The sequence below is a fragment of the Plectropomus leopardus genome, chromosome 13, assembly GCF_026936395.1.
Source record: "Plectropomus leopardus strain MGB_pleo_1.0 chromosome 13, ASM2693639v1, whole genome shotgun sequence".
In the NCBI taxonomy this organism is placed as follows: domain Eukaryota; kingdom Metazoa; phylum Chordata; class Actinopteri; order Perciformes; family Serranidae; genus Plectropomus; species Plectropomus leopardus.
The window spans coordinates 10,471,874-10,485,830 of record NC_142188.1 but is presented as its reverse complement, the minus strand read 5'-3'; the positions used below and the strand labels follow the sequence as shown (position 1 = coordinate 10,485,830).

At 41.0% G+C, this 13,957-nt stretch overlaps 1 protein-coding gene across 4 annotated transcripts in view; it reads right to left on the bottom strand.

Annotated features, from left to right (window-relative positions):
- sdccag8 (SHH signaling and ciliogenesis regulator sdccag8) overlaps positions 1-13,957 on the bottom strand; it is a 59,718-nt gene that overhangs the window by 17,376 nt on the left and 28,385 nt on the right. For 2 of the 4 annotated variants that reach the window (XM_088086958.1, XM_042502236.2), the window contains exons 15-16: positions 9,958-10,066; positions 7,723-7,854 (exon numbers count right to left, since the gene is read on the bottom strand). In XM_088086958.1, coding sequence (XP_087943084.1) covers positions 7,723-7,854; positions 9,958-10,066 — 241 coding nt within the window. Of the gene's footprint in view, positions 1-2,711; positions 3,204-4,322; positions 7,382-7,722; positions 7,855-9,957; positions 10,067-13,957 lie in introns of those variants that run through there. The other 2 variants (XM_088086957.1, XM_088086959.1) reach the window with 2 other exon arrangements.

Below are 13,957 nucleotides of genomic sequence, written 5' to 3'. Positions count from 1 at the left end.
TTTTTAAAAATGTTTAATCATCATTGTTGCTAATTTCTTCAAGAGTAAAAATCAAGTAAAACAACAAAACCAATATCATGTAAGCAAATTGTGAATGAAATCAGAGTCACTGTTTTTTAACTGGAGAGGTTTGGCTGCTGTGTAAAAACTGGCACATTCATATGAAATAAATGATTAAATTATTGCAAAAATATAGAGAACAATAGTAGGGTTACTGTAGCAGGAGGAGTGAGCTGCCAGTGCTGCATCACAGTAGACAAACACAACGTGGAGATCATCAATCATCTATGATAAATCAATTTTAAAATCCATCTGCAGCCTGTCTGATAACCGTTTTTTCTTTATATCATTATTTTCAGCTGTTCTCCAGCAGAGCTGAACACAGAGCTGAACACAGAGCTGAATTAAAGGTTTTAGATGTCAGGGCACACATGCATCATGTCATGTTTAAACAACAATGTCAACACTGATTCCAACACTTTAACATACAGATTAACCCAGCACCACATTCCTCGTAACTTAAAATCTCTCAGGTCGGCTCCCACAGCACAGCTTAAAATGAATGACGGGAGACTGAGCGCTGTCTGTTTCTTCTCCTAAAATTTGAAATAATAATAATAACATCCTCTGAATATTTTCTCTTTGAATTAAAAAAAAAAAATCCAGACCTTTGTTGTTTAACTTTTTTTAAATTATATTTTGCTGATTTTATTTCTGTTTTATCAATTAAATTCAGCTGTTCTTGTCTTTGTTACTGTCCCGCTTGTTTGATAGTTAAATGCTTTCATTGTGAAGCACTTAATAGGTTTTCTTTTGTAAAGTGCTTTACATTTAAAAAAAATGTTATACTTACTTTTAAAACTGATTTATGTGAGCAGGTATTTTACTGACATTTTTGTTCTTTTGTATGAAATTACTGGATTAACTTTTTTTATTCCTTTTAAAATATAAATCTTGGAAACATCATACCAGTATGTTTTTTAATGTTTTTACCTATTTACTAAAAATCTCCTGATTGCTTAGATTGTGCTGCATTTTCCTGTGTTGATGTTGGTGTGTGGGGATGTAGATCTAAGCACACATTTTTAAAAGTCTGCACTCAATCATAAAAACGATAGTTTCACTTTGAAAATATGATCAGATCTGAAGCCAGCTCATTCCTGAATGACTGATAAAATACTTTAAAATTTGGAAAAAATGTTAAGAATTGTAACAGGATTTGTAATGAATAAGCAACAAGAACAAAAACTGTGGTGTGCGCCCTTAACTTTCAGTTATTTCATAGTTCTTTCACACCACATTATTATGTAAAATATAATGCAAAAATGATGTGTGAAAATTTGTAGGTGCAAATAACAAAATATCTTAAACATGTTTTATTGACCTACTCGGCTCTATATTTTCATCCTCTCTTTTTTATTATTTATTTGATTTCAGTTGTTTTTGCTCACAGTTATAACGTTCATTAATCCAGAGGTCAGAGACTCTGCTCTGTACAATAAAGCTACATGAAGATCTGTCTTTCCTGCTGTCTAAAGAAAGAAAACAAGCGTAAAAAGTGAGAGGAATAAAGAACTTTAGATAAAAGGTGTGAAAGCTTTTACGGTGGGATACAGCAACATCAAAGTTGGTCTCTGAACCCAAGAGAGGCTCGGTGTTAGTTTAATTTTTTGTTCGACCTGAACTCACACAAGATCAAGAAGTGCAAAATAAAATGTCCTAATTTTTACATTAAAATCAGATTTCAAAGGCGTTAAAGAAAATGTATTCATAAAGTTTACACATCTGTGGACGAGCACAGAAGTTGCCTCCTGCTTTCATTTTGTCTCTGTATTAACAGAGGTTTCAGAGCTGCTGCAGGCTGTTATATCATCTATTCAGTGTCAAAGTGTTTGCTGCCGTGAGGCCCGCTGACTCTTTTTAAGTCTCGTGTTTGACTGTTTGCTTTCCCTGGCATTAAAGTGTTTCTGCTGTTGTTACGTTTAACATTTTTCTAAAGAAGGGGCAGGTGTTTCTGCACGAGTTTTTCTAGTTGTAGTTTTATGAAGTAGTGTTAAGCGAGTGTCACTGACTGGGGCTTGAGATGTGACGCTTTGCACAGTTAACGCTCCAGCTTGCAAGCCTCTGGCTACAGCCCGACATCTGAGCTGCAAATCTGTGCGTCTGCGTGTGTGTGTGTGTGTGATAGAGCTGTAAAGCCACCGTTTGACAATGCTCTTTCAGCAGGCCGCCCTGCGGTCGCTCCCGGCTACAGAAGCCAGCTGGGCAATGCAGAGATAGAAATGATGAGACGGAGAGGGAGATGAAGGGAGGACGACTGATCAGCGCCATCCAGAGGAAAGAGCACGAGCGTGAGAGAGACAGTGTGGACTGATGGGGATATTTCCTCACATTTGAACTCAATCAACAGTTCAAATCTGAAAAATGTTTATGTATCTTTTAATACAACACTGCGTCTTTTTTTTCTTTTCTTTTTTTTTTTTAGTTTACAGCCTTTTCTGTAACACGTGCAGCTTTTCTTCCAGATAAAAAACAGAATTATTTGAAGGGACAACTAATTAAAAAAAAAACCCCAAAAAAACAGCACATATGTGATCAGTAAAAATGTATTTGTAGAATGTATCAAAATTGACATTAATATTAATATTAATGTAAAGCTTAACGATCGTGTGTGTGAACGCTGCACCTCATACTGGGCCTTCTGCATTGTCTTTATCCCCCTTTCTCCACATCTCACTATTTTATCATCCCTCTGTCTCTCAGATCACACACACAGTTGCAGCTCATCATACACACAGATGCACGCAAGCATTCCCGTGTGTGTCTGCGTGCACACACACACACACACACACACACACACACACACACACACACACACACACACACACACACACAGATGAGACAAATGAAAGCTGTCCTGTTTCTTCTGCCCAGCCTCTGCCAACTTAATTTGCAAATGAAAAGTTTTGCAAGGAGCGTCCTTTTGCTTCTGGGGCATGGCAGCACACTGTGTGTTTGGGGGGAGGTGAGGAGAGGGTTTGACAGAGGGTGTGTGTGCGTGTGTGTGTGTGTGTGTGTGGCAGGAGCCCAGATGAAGCAGCCCTCGCCCGGGGCTCGCTGTCCGCCCGCGGTAGCAGCAAGCCTGTTCCTTCTTCCCCGGCCCGCCGCGACCATTTGTTCCATTAACCAATCTCCTGGAGCCTCTGGTACAAACACACAAACACATACACACACACAGACACACACACACACACAGACACACACACACACACACACAACCACAGGCATACATACTTCAACAACTGCTTGCACAGCTCATACCACACATGGCCCTCCATCCTTTCGCTCCATCCCTCCCTCCCTCCTCTGCTCTCCTCCAGACGCACGCACCATCTTTCTTCGTGGAGGCCATATGGCCCCGTGAAGCCTGTGGATCTACAGGCACATCTGCGTATATGTTGCTGCTCTCCTTAAAGGGCTGCACAGTGAGCTCACATAAACACAGTACATGCACACGCACTCTGACAAACACACTCTGCTGTCACTATGTGTGGTTAAGCAAACGTCGGTGTTATGTTGGTGTGTTGTGTGTCCGTGTGTGTGTGTGAGAGAGAGAGAGTCTGTGTATGTGACCTCAGTGTGTACATGCATAGTGATAATTGGTGAAACAGCCTGCGAACAGCTGTGGGGTGAGAAAAGGTTGTGTGGTGTTTGGTACAGAAAGCAGAGGGGAGGAGGAGAAAGAGGAAAGGAGGAAAGTTGGAGAATAAGAGAAAATGAAAGGAAAGAGAGAAGAAGGTGAAGTTAGAAGTTTTAAAACTGTACGTGAGCAGGAAACATTTTAAGAGCCGAAACAACTTTCACAGCTAAGAGTCATTAAACTGTTTCTCACAGTGGTGCTCTCACTAAGATCTTACAGGTTTCTCTCTTAAGTGATTGCTTTTGTGAAGTCAAATTAAGGCCACAGCGGTATGGGATTTTCTCGGTATGATAACTGTCTCTGAAAATAATAATAATAATAATATCACAGTTCTAAGGTACAAGGTATTAAACAATTATTTTAACTATCACAAGTGACCCTTAAAGGAATGAAAAAAAACAGGGTTTATTTTAGTTGAACAAATGCTTAATTTACCCCATTCTGGTGATTTTATTATGAATGTACATGTCCTAAATACTGAGGGGGACATGTGTCCCTACATCTTCCTTCAATCTACACCTATGGTACACGGTATAACAGTCAGTTTTTATACCCCAGTATATGGTTTTACGGCATACAACTCCACCAAATATCAAATTACTTCAACATAACCAGTCGAATTTATTTAAAAAAAAAACCAATCTGTGTCATTTTTTATTTTAAGAGTTTTTTATTGAGCCTTTAATAGATTTAAAATAAGATGCATCCATCTTCTACATTTTTTGTATTTGCATCCGTAATGTAGTTGCTTGTAAATATGAAATATATTCTGAGCTTTCTCACAAACAAAACCTACGAAGAAAAAAGCTATCATCATTCCACGAATTTCTTTAGAATAAGCACCAGAAAATTGTATTATAAAAGCATAAAATGTAATGTATCAAATAAAGAATCTGAAGAACACAAATGTAAATGACTTAAGGAGTTTAAATAAAAATTATGCCAATGTAGAATATACATTTAACTTAATATACTAAAGTGTTCATGTGTTATTTTTTAAGTTAGACTGCTCATTAAAAAAACAGGTACAGCCTTTAAATTAATCATTTACAGTAACTGGCTTCCCTTACTCCATCTCTCCACCCTCCGCTCGATTCATTTCCAGGCATAAAAAAACAAAAAAAAACAACACCGCAGACACAGTGAAATAAATAAATAAGTGGTGCAGCAAAACATTGTGTGCTAAAACCCCTGTGTAGTTTGGCAATCAGCTTGCCCATGTAAAAATAAATCAAGCTGATTTTCCAAATGTTTTGTGCGTGGTGCGCTGTTGCCGCTCTTCGCAGCACAGATTGCAGGCCGATGGAGAGGCTGTGGGGAGGGGCGGGGCGCTGGATATTGAACCCACTTGCACCAGCTTGTTAACACGTACACCTTAACCCCCGAGCGGCGCGGCAGGGCGCCCACTGAGTGCTCAGGGCCTGCAGGGACCAACTAACGTATGTATGGCAAATGTATGGCCGCAGACGCACAGGATAACAAGAGCATGCATGCAACTCAGTGCTAGAACAGTGCCATATGTAGAGAGGCTGACGTACACGCTCATGCACAAATACACACACATGCATACAAATTTAACTGCATGCACACACACACACACTGAAAGGAGAAAGTTCAATCCTGCCTCCACAGCTTAATTCAGACACCACAAACTGAAATAAAAACCTGATAAATACTCTTTTTTTAAATATTTGTTTAAGCTAAAATCTGTGTGATGAGAATATATTTGTGGCAGGTTTTCAAGTTTTGCCCCCGGAGTACTCTCAGTACCAGAAATACAATCACATACTGAAAAACCAAGCACCAGCTGCGGTGTGGATCATCGTAAACGTGAGTCATACCTCTCTCGCCTCCCTGTCTCTCCCTTATCTCTGCACTGCACCTCCTCACAACAACTCACCTAAAGCATGACAAATAAACACCAAAAGAATACACGAACGTACTGCTCAAAACTAATAAATGCATTCCCATATACCAAACAATTATCTCTGAAAACAAAACACAAAAGTGTGGTCAAGCGGCGTAACAGTCACTGCAAAAGTGACCTCATGTAGAACTGAACTCGAGAGGATTTTTAACTATCAGGAGGATTCATCAACCAAGTAAGTGTCAAAGCAGAAAATAAAACTCACTAAATGCCAAGAGTGATTATCGTGGTTCAGTTGGGAGAAGAGAGAAGTTAGGTGCCAACTTCCCAGCCAATCCACTTTTGGCAGCCAGATTCCTACTCTGCTAAACCTCCTGAGAACATGCAATAGCAGCCCATACACACACACACACACACACACACACACACACACACACACACACACACACACACACACACACACACATAAAAATACCACCATAACATATGCGCGGAAACATACAGAATATTCATACTTCACACTCCCTGACAACTTAGATTGTTTTTCTGTCGATGAAACACACAAAAAGAGTCACACACAACCAGGAGACAGCTGTGACTTGGTAAACTTTGTTTTTTTTGGCAGCGTCTGACTGTCGACAGGTTAACACCGGTGGGTGGTAGACAATATGTAGTGTCAGTGATGGAGCAGGAGAAAAAGGGTGAGTGTGTGTGTGAGAGTTTGTGTAAGAGGAAGGTGGAGTTGGGTGGTGATGGTGGGGCACTGGGGTAGAGATCCTGCAGAGTGGGGCAACAACACCCACACACCCTCGCCCACATTGGCGGAGCCAGGCTGTATGCCAGGCGCCCTGTGGAGACACACACCAACTGGGCTCCACACTTAGGGAGGAAGAGACCCCCGCATCACACACACACACATACACATTCTCATATACACACACGTACAGTTACTGTAGCATAAGCCAAAGATGGAGCCACTTTTAGCTGCAGCTTTCACAAGTCAATGTCTCTGAAATCACTCCCTATATGCAGCACAGACCAACATATTTACTTTGGAATTGAGTTTTACAAGTCTAAGTGTAAAATGCATCCACCAAATTATATATTGCCCTTCGAAGCAGTGAAAAGAAAAATGTGGCACCAAATATAGCAGAAAATAGTGCAAAGAGCCCATCACAACTTTAGTGAACGAGTGATTTAGAGAGGGTTGTCAGACGGCTAATTTATCAAGTTTTTCTTCTCTCCCCAACAAAAAAAAAGAGTCAAACTCAGCTTTGCTCGTGCTATTGTGGATCGAGCTACAAAGACTTGATGAGTCTGACTGGTGCAACACTTTGAGTTCAGCTCAGTTTGCAGTTTACAACCCCATCAAGTAGTACTTTGGGTGTCAGTCGGTGTCACAATTTATCACGAATTAGCTGCTTGTAAATTCAGTTTGTATCCATAATTCATCTTGAATCAATGCAGCAATAAATGATTACATTCCTAACTTTTTCTCCTACTTGTTGGGGGGGGGGTAACTCTCCTCTGTGGACCACCACAAGTGACTCATTTCATTATTTCCAGTGCATTATGTAAGAAAAAAAGTTGTGTTTTCTGATCAAAGAAAAGTTTAATAAAGTGGAAAAAAAAGTTGCCACTGCATAGACAGCAGGGCAGCAAACTGCTGATGACACAAAAAACCACTGTGCTGACAAAAAAATAAAACAATCCTTGTAAGAATTGAACATTAGATGTGCAGACAGACCAGTTGGGGACAGATTGTGAGGAGAACTGCACTTATTTTTTACTTTGTGAAGGCCTGCTGCCAGATCCTGCAAACGGAAAGAAATTAAGACTAAAAAGCATGTTGGGAACATTTAGTAACTCCAACAAGGCTGCTGTTATTTTAATAATCAAAAATGATAAAATCATAAGATATGTCTGCCAGTTTTTTTTCTGAAATAAGTGCAGTACTGCTTGGGTGGGAAAAAAGCAAAACTGTTCAAAAACATTTCTGAAAACCATCTCTACTGAGGAACTATCAAATTAGAGTTGTATAAATCAGATGTAACACCAACATTGTCTAAAACGGACCAAAATACCTTAAGTTAAATTATGTAAAGATGTATAGGATGTGTAGCTGTTTGTGTACGTGTTATGTATATTTGCTTACCTGTCCTTCATGCGCTGGTGCATACGGCCATGCTGGACACACTGATCCTCCAAGTCGGTGCAACGAGCTCTCAGACTCTTTACCGTCTCCTCAAGGTGTTGCTTCTCCAGGGCCAGCTGCTCCAGCTCTCTTCTGCACACACACACACACACACACACGTCACATCATTTAAAAATGCACCATGTACCACAAAGCAATGCAAGCTCAAGTTCTATTCAAGGTTTGTGAGAAATAATTTGTTCTAACACTGTGAGTTTATTCATAACACCTTTCTGGGTCAGACGTCGCACAGTGCATCACTATACGAGATAAAAATTAAGAAATAAAATAGAGACAAGATAAAAATGTAAAATATAAAACAGAGATAAAAAAATAAGGAAATCTCAGTAAAGGCCCATGGTCTGTTAATAAAGGTTACTGTAGAATATGTGCACTTTGCACTAGACGCATTAATAACCATTTTAAATACTACCTGTATAGTGTCTCTGTCCTGCAACAGAGCCAGCCCTGTTAAGGGTTATGGTATTAGACATGAGGTGAAACTGTTTTAGAGAGGTGCTGTTGAACTATATTAAATTACACTTATAGGTGTTTCTGTAATTTTGTCCAATTCATTTATATCAATCAGGGCAGAACTATTGTATCAGACTTTATTAATTCAGCCAAATAAACCAAATAAACTGGCGACTGAGTAAAAAGGCATCTTTGCAACTAATAGTGACTACCTTTACTTAATCATCATTTATGTGATAGTAAGAGATACAAATATGTGGAGAGAAAAGCAGTAAGACATGTAACAAGACGTCCATGGCAGGATGTCAAAGAACCATGTAATGCATCTTACCCACAAGTCCACTGGATGCACCGAGCCGCTTTGGAATTAAACTGGCTAATCAGTGGGATGTGGCCTTACAGTAAGGTTGTCCTGAGACCGATAAGGTATCGGAAGAACTTTCAATACTACCTAAAACGTTGCATTGGGTAATAGTGAGTATGCAAGTCTATGCACTAATCCAATACAGCGTAATTTATTAATAAACATTAAAACAGTTTCACACCTGTATAAAACATAAGTTTAGTGCAGTTTAGTACATCAGTTTCAGCAGCATATACAACAAGCTGTGCTGTACAGCCACTGGCAGCATTTTATGTTTTTTTGAATAGCATAAAATCAAATAGTGTAACATTGGCTACAATTTGGCAGTGTTTTACACTGGAAAGTCTCACCAGTAAAAAGGCAATGCGTACATAATGCAAGGCTTTTGTTGAGGGGCGACAGATTATCAGCCTGGTCAATTATTGGGGCCAATATTTGGCATTTTGCTGATAATCTGTATTGGCATTTTATTTTAATGATTGTTCAGGTATCAAACATCTCTTAAATCATTGTCAGACTAACAACCTAAAACAAGAGTTTACTCATTTGATTTGCTGCAACTGTCTCAGTGTAACCTCGCTTAGCCCAACGGAGGCCGTCCAGCAGGACTTTAACCGCTACACTGGGCTCTGACTCCAGGAGCTCAAACAGCTCGAGGCACAAAACACACCAACACCACACTGCTGCTAAACTACAAAACACACACATACAGCAGATGTAGGTTATGAGCCATCATGCCAGTGTGTCCGCAGGTATGCGAGTTCCTACCCCTAAAAAGAAACAATCAAGGTGACAGCCATTACTGTGTACATATTTGTTCATGTAGTATTGATGTCCACCCATAAGTTAACACACAGGGTGCTTCAGTGTGTGTATTGTGTGCACGCGTCCTGTGGCTGGTGAGGCCAGCGCGGTCTGGCAGGGCCAGATTGGGGGCTGTCATGTGACTAATGTGCAGTACAGCTCCAACAGCTGACAGGACACTGGGCCCAGGGTCACTCTCACACACACACACTCGTGTGTACACACAAACACACACATGCACACACACAGGCAGGCAGCCCAGATGGAGAGCTGTGCAGGCCTGCTGTGACTACTGTAGCATCAGGTTAACAAGAAAACAGGTCAGACTGGAGAGCAGTATGTAGTATGTTGACATGCTCTGTCCAAACAGCCTGGACGGATGACGCTTTGTGAAATGATGACATGGATGTCCAACAGATCGAGGGAACAAACAACAGAGGGAGTGGATAAATAAAAAAAGAGAGGCTGCATATATCTAAACAAGAAGTTTTTAACTCTATTGAGTGATTGAATGTTCATTCAAAGGTGAAATATGTTAAGGAGAAAACACAGACCTGCTATTTTCTGTCAGCTCCTCCAGTTTGACTCCCAGCGAGCAGCACTCCTCCTTCAGCTTCCTGATCAGGGAATTCTGGGAACTCAGCAGCCCATCCAGCTCTCCAACTGCAACCAATCGTGGGAAAGTTGTCGGTTAATGTTGAATTTTTGTGCACTTTCAGTAGCTGTCACAGATCCTGAATGCACAGAGACACTGACAGGGTTCAAGCAACATGTCGCTGCAGTTAGAAACGTTTACTTTCAGCCCACACGCCTACACTGAAGTTCAGACGCCGTCAAACTCAAACAGCCTTCCTCAAGGATCTGTTCATCACCCACCTCCTCTTCACTCTAATAAAACAGACACATTGATATGCAGTTGCACAAATAACTGCTGCATCAGATTTTCTGAGTTTTTTTTTTTTTTAGCAATTATCATCTGGTTTCGGTATCAATAACTGCTGAGAGCATTTTAAATTGAAGCATCACAGATGACACACATGAAATTTTCATATCATCCACTGCCTTCTGTATATATTATCTATTCAGTATCTATCTCTCTTTTCTTCTACTGCACATCCTGAAATTAACTCATGCTCTAAGCATGGAAGACAAACACAATAAAAAAAGAAATGTGGATGTGAGGATGTGAGCATTACATTTGTAAAATGCTGACAGTGTGCAGAGGTGTGCTGTGCTGTAACTTAAATAGACTTGCTTTGCTTTTACTCAAATTAAGGAAAACTGACAAAACAAATTAAGATCTCACGGTTCACATCATACAAATATTGAGTCTATTCAAAGTTTCAATACTTTACACAGTGAAATATCACACCTAACAAAAACCGGACATCACAACAAAGTGAAGTAATGATTTGAAAGTGTTAACAGTTACAGTAAAACTCCAGGATGGAATTGTTTCTTTGTTACAGCGTGAGTGCTAAAACTGTGACGAAGATTTTAGTGATACTTTGTGATCTGCATTTTTTATAGTACAAAAAATGGTTCAATTAGATTTTTTTTTCAATTTCACAGACAAAAGAAATTGCAGGCGCTCAAGCTTGTAGACTATGTGCCTGAATTTCTTAAATAAAATCCTACAATAAAACAGATTTTTCTTTTTCAGATTATCCCACTGACCAAAGATTTTATTTGCTTTGATTTATTTAAGTTCCAATTTAGGATGTAAAAAGAGATGGTGCAAAGCAGGACCAGCAATACAAGAAGAATGGCAAAATTGTGAATGAAATTTATATTATGGAACCGCTAACTCATGGAATAAGAGCTCGAGAGGGTAGATGACGAGAGAAATGGGAGAAATGTACAATTATTACTTATCAACTAAAAGATAAGGGACTGTTTGTTTTATTTGTTGATTTTCAGTTTGTTTTGTTGTGGATTTTTTTGTCTTACCCTTTAAGTTTTTGCAAGAAAGACAATAAAAATAAAGTAGTTTTTTTTAAAAGGTTGCAATTTAGTAGAAAAAATATATTTAGAATAAAATGTCTTTAGTTTCATGCTACTGTGGTCTAATTGACTGTAAAAACGTTGTAATGCTAAAAAAAAAGTTTAATAAAAGAGCTTTATGGCTACTTCTGTAAACACAGATATTTTCAAGAGCAGATCAACCAAACCGCTTCACATACCAGGGGAAAACATCTACGTTATGCACAGAGCTGAACAATTAAATCTACTGTAACAAATACTGCAGATACATATGTCTCTTTGAGTGTATTCCCAAAAATGCTTTTGTCGACATTCACAATAAAATCAAAACTGTTCAAACAACAGGCGGAGATGTACAGAGCGAAAAAAACGCAAGTACAGAGAATAGAGGATAGAATTATAAAGTGTGTGAGAAGGGTAAAAAACGAGATGGAGAAAGAGAGAGAGAGGGGGATTGTTGTTTGAAAGCGCTTTCTTTCTCCTTTCCACCCTTCCTGCCACGTCCTCATCCGCTCATGGGGGCCTCTTTCTGAACAATCCAACACTGGGCTTTCATCGTTCCTTTGAAATGATCCACGTTCCGCTCTCCAACATATGTCTGCTCTTTTAAAATAACAATGGCTGCCGTTTGGATTGAGGGAATGATCCACCTGCTCCGGCATTCTGTTACAGTCAACCGAAACCAAAAACACCAAGGACTCGCAGTCTTTGAAAAGTAGCTCAGACTTGTGAAGTTTTTTTTTCTCTGCATACAGTAGATATTGAAGAGAAAAGAAAGAGATAGAAAACAGTAGAGGAAGAGCCATGATACACACCATTACCTGCAGGCTGAAATTTGACTCTACACTTCTGTAATACATTTTTCTCTAGAAATGCTATTAAAATAGAAACGAGGAAATTATGAGAGGGAGAGGTGTAAAGGCCAATGCCCACTGATGTTTCGTGTTATTTTACCGGCGGCACATTGTGTCTCAAACCTTTCTTTCTTCCGTATACAGCCACTGTCCCCAGATCGCTGCCACAGATAATGCACGGAGGGCAGAAATTGGATGCTACAGAGCATGAAACTAAACCACACAAACCTCGCGGACGTGCACACACACGTGCACCCAACAAAGTTTGGTCAGTGCTGGAAAAGTTGCATGAAGAATGCTAATTAGCTGAACAGGCTTTGAATGCGTCTGGCCGTGCGTAGGCCAAAAAGAACCCTGGGACACAGAAACACAGCAGAACTGGCACTGGAAACAAACAGAGAAAAAATGAGGGAGGGAGGGATGGAGAGAAGAAGCGTGGCAGGGAGGGAGGGATGGAGAGAAACAAATATCTGATATCATCTAGAGGCTGCTCTGTACGCATTTACTCAAAAAAGAAACATGAAAAAAAAATCTGAAAAAAGGTGGGAAGGAGTGGAGAAGAAGGGAGAGGGGGGACGGATGGATGGAAGGACAAACGGATGGACAGAGAGGCGGGATTTGGAGAGCAAGAAAGCTAATTATCCAGCTCGTCTGTTGGGTTGCACGGGGAGAGGAAGTGATGCGAGCTACTAAAGGACGTCCACCCCTCCATCCCCTCCCCATCCACAGTTTCCTGCTGTGCTCTGATGTCAGCTCTCTTTAGACAACATGTGTGCTGCCGACATGCGCCAGAAACAAACCCTTTGTTTACCCCCCCTCCTCCCCTCCCTCCATCCATTCCTCCCTCTGTACCCTCCATCTTTGTTCTGCGTACCAGCAGGCTCCCTGGTTGTTGAAGGGAACCACAGGTAAATAAAAAGATAGGAGAAGGGAGGGATGGAGGGAGAGAGTGGCTGAGGGTGGGTGGTGGGTGCGAGGGGGGGGGATCCAGATGGTGCAACAGATGTGCTAGCAGCAGCAGCTCTGCTGTGCAGACAGACAGGGAGCTCGGAGCCGGGTCTCTCCGCTCTGCTCCCATCACCTTCCCTCTGCTCTGCCCCGCTATTCTCTCTCCTCCTCTTACGGCTTCTCTTTTGCTCTTTCTCGCTCTGTTCTGCTCTTTTGAGGTCACTACGGCTCAAATGATTTGTGTTCCTGTCCGTCCCCTCCCTCTCTGGTCGTGTCGTGTTGGTGGGGAGCGAGGTGGCACAGTGAGACAGAAGACCATCCTTCAACTGGAAGACGCAGGTTCAAGACCCTGCTCCAGCACAGATCCGCCCTGCTGAAGTGTCCTTGAGGAAGAGACTGAACCCTCCCACCTCAAGGGCTGCGATTCTGTGGATGACCCTGATTAACTCTCGCTGTTTTGTTCCTCGCGGTTCTGAATATTCAGACTCAGTGTGCTCCATCCTATTTAGTTGTGCTTTGTTCCATCTCCCCCCACATCACCCGCCCCTCTGTGTAATACAACAAACATGCATTTGTACCGCAGTGTCCTACAGGAAGTAGCAAATTTGAGGAGTTGTGGACATGTAGAGATGTCCTCGTGTGTGTGGCTCTACTAAAAAACATTTAATGCTGCACTTTGTCTGACCCCTAAAGGCCGTGACACACCAAGTCTATGGGCAGCGATTCCCCCATGTTGGGTCGACAGCGAGCTTCCCTTGTCACCGCAGTG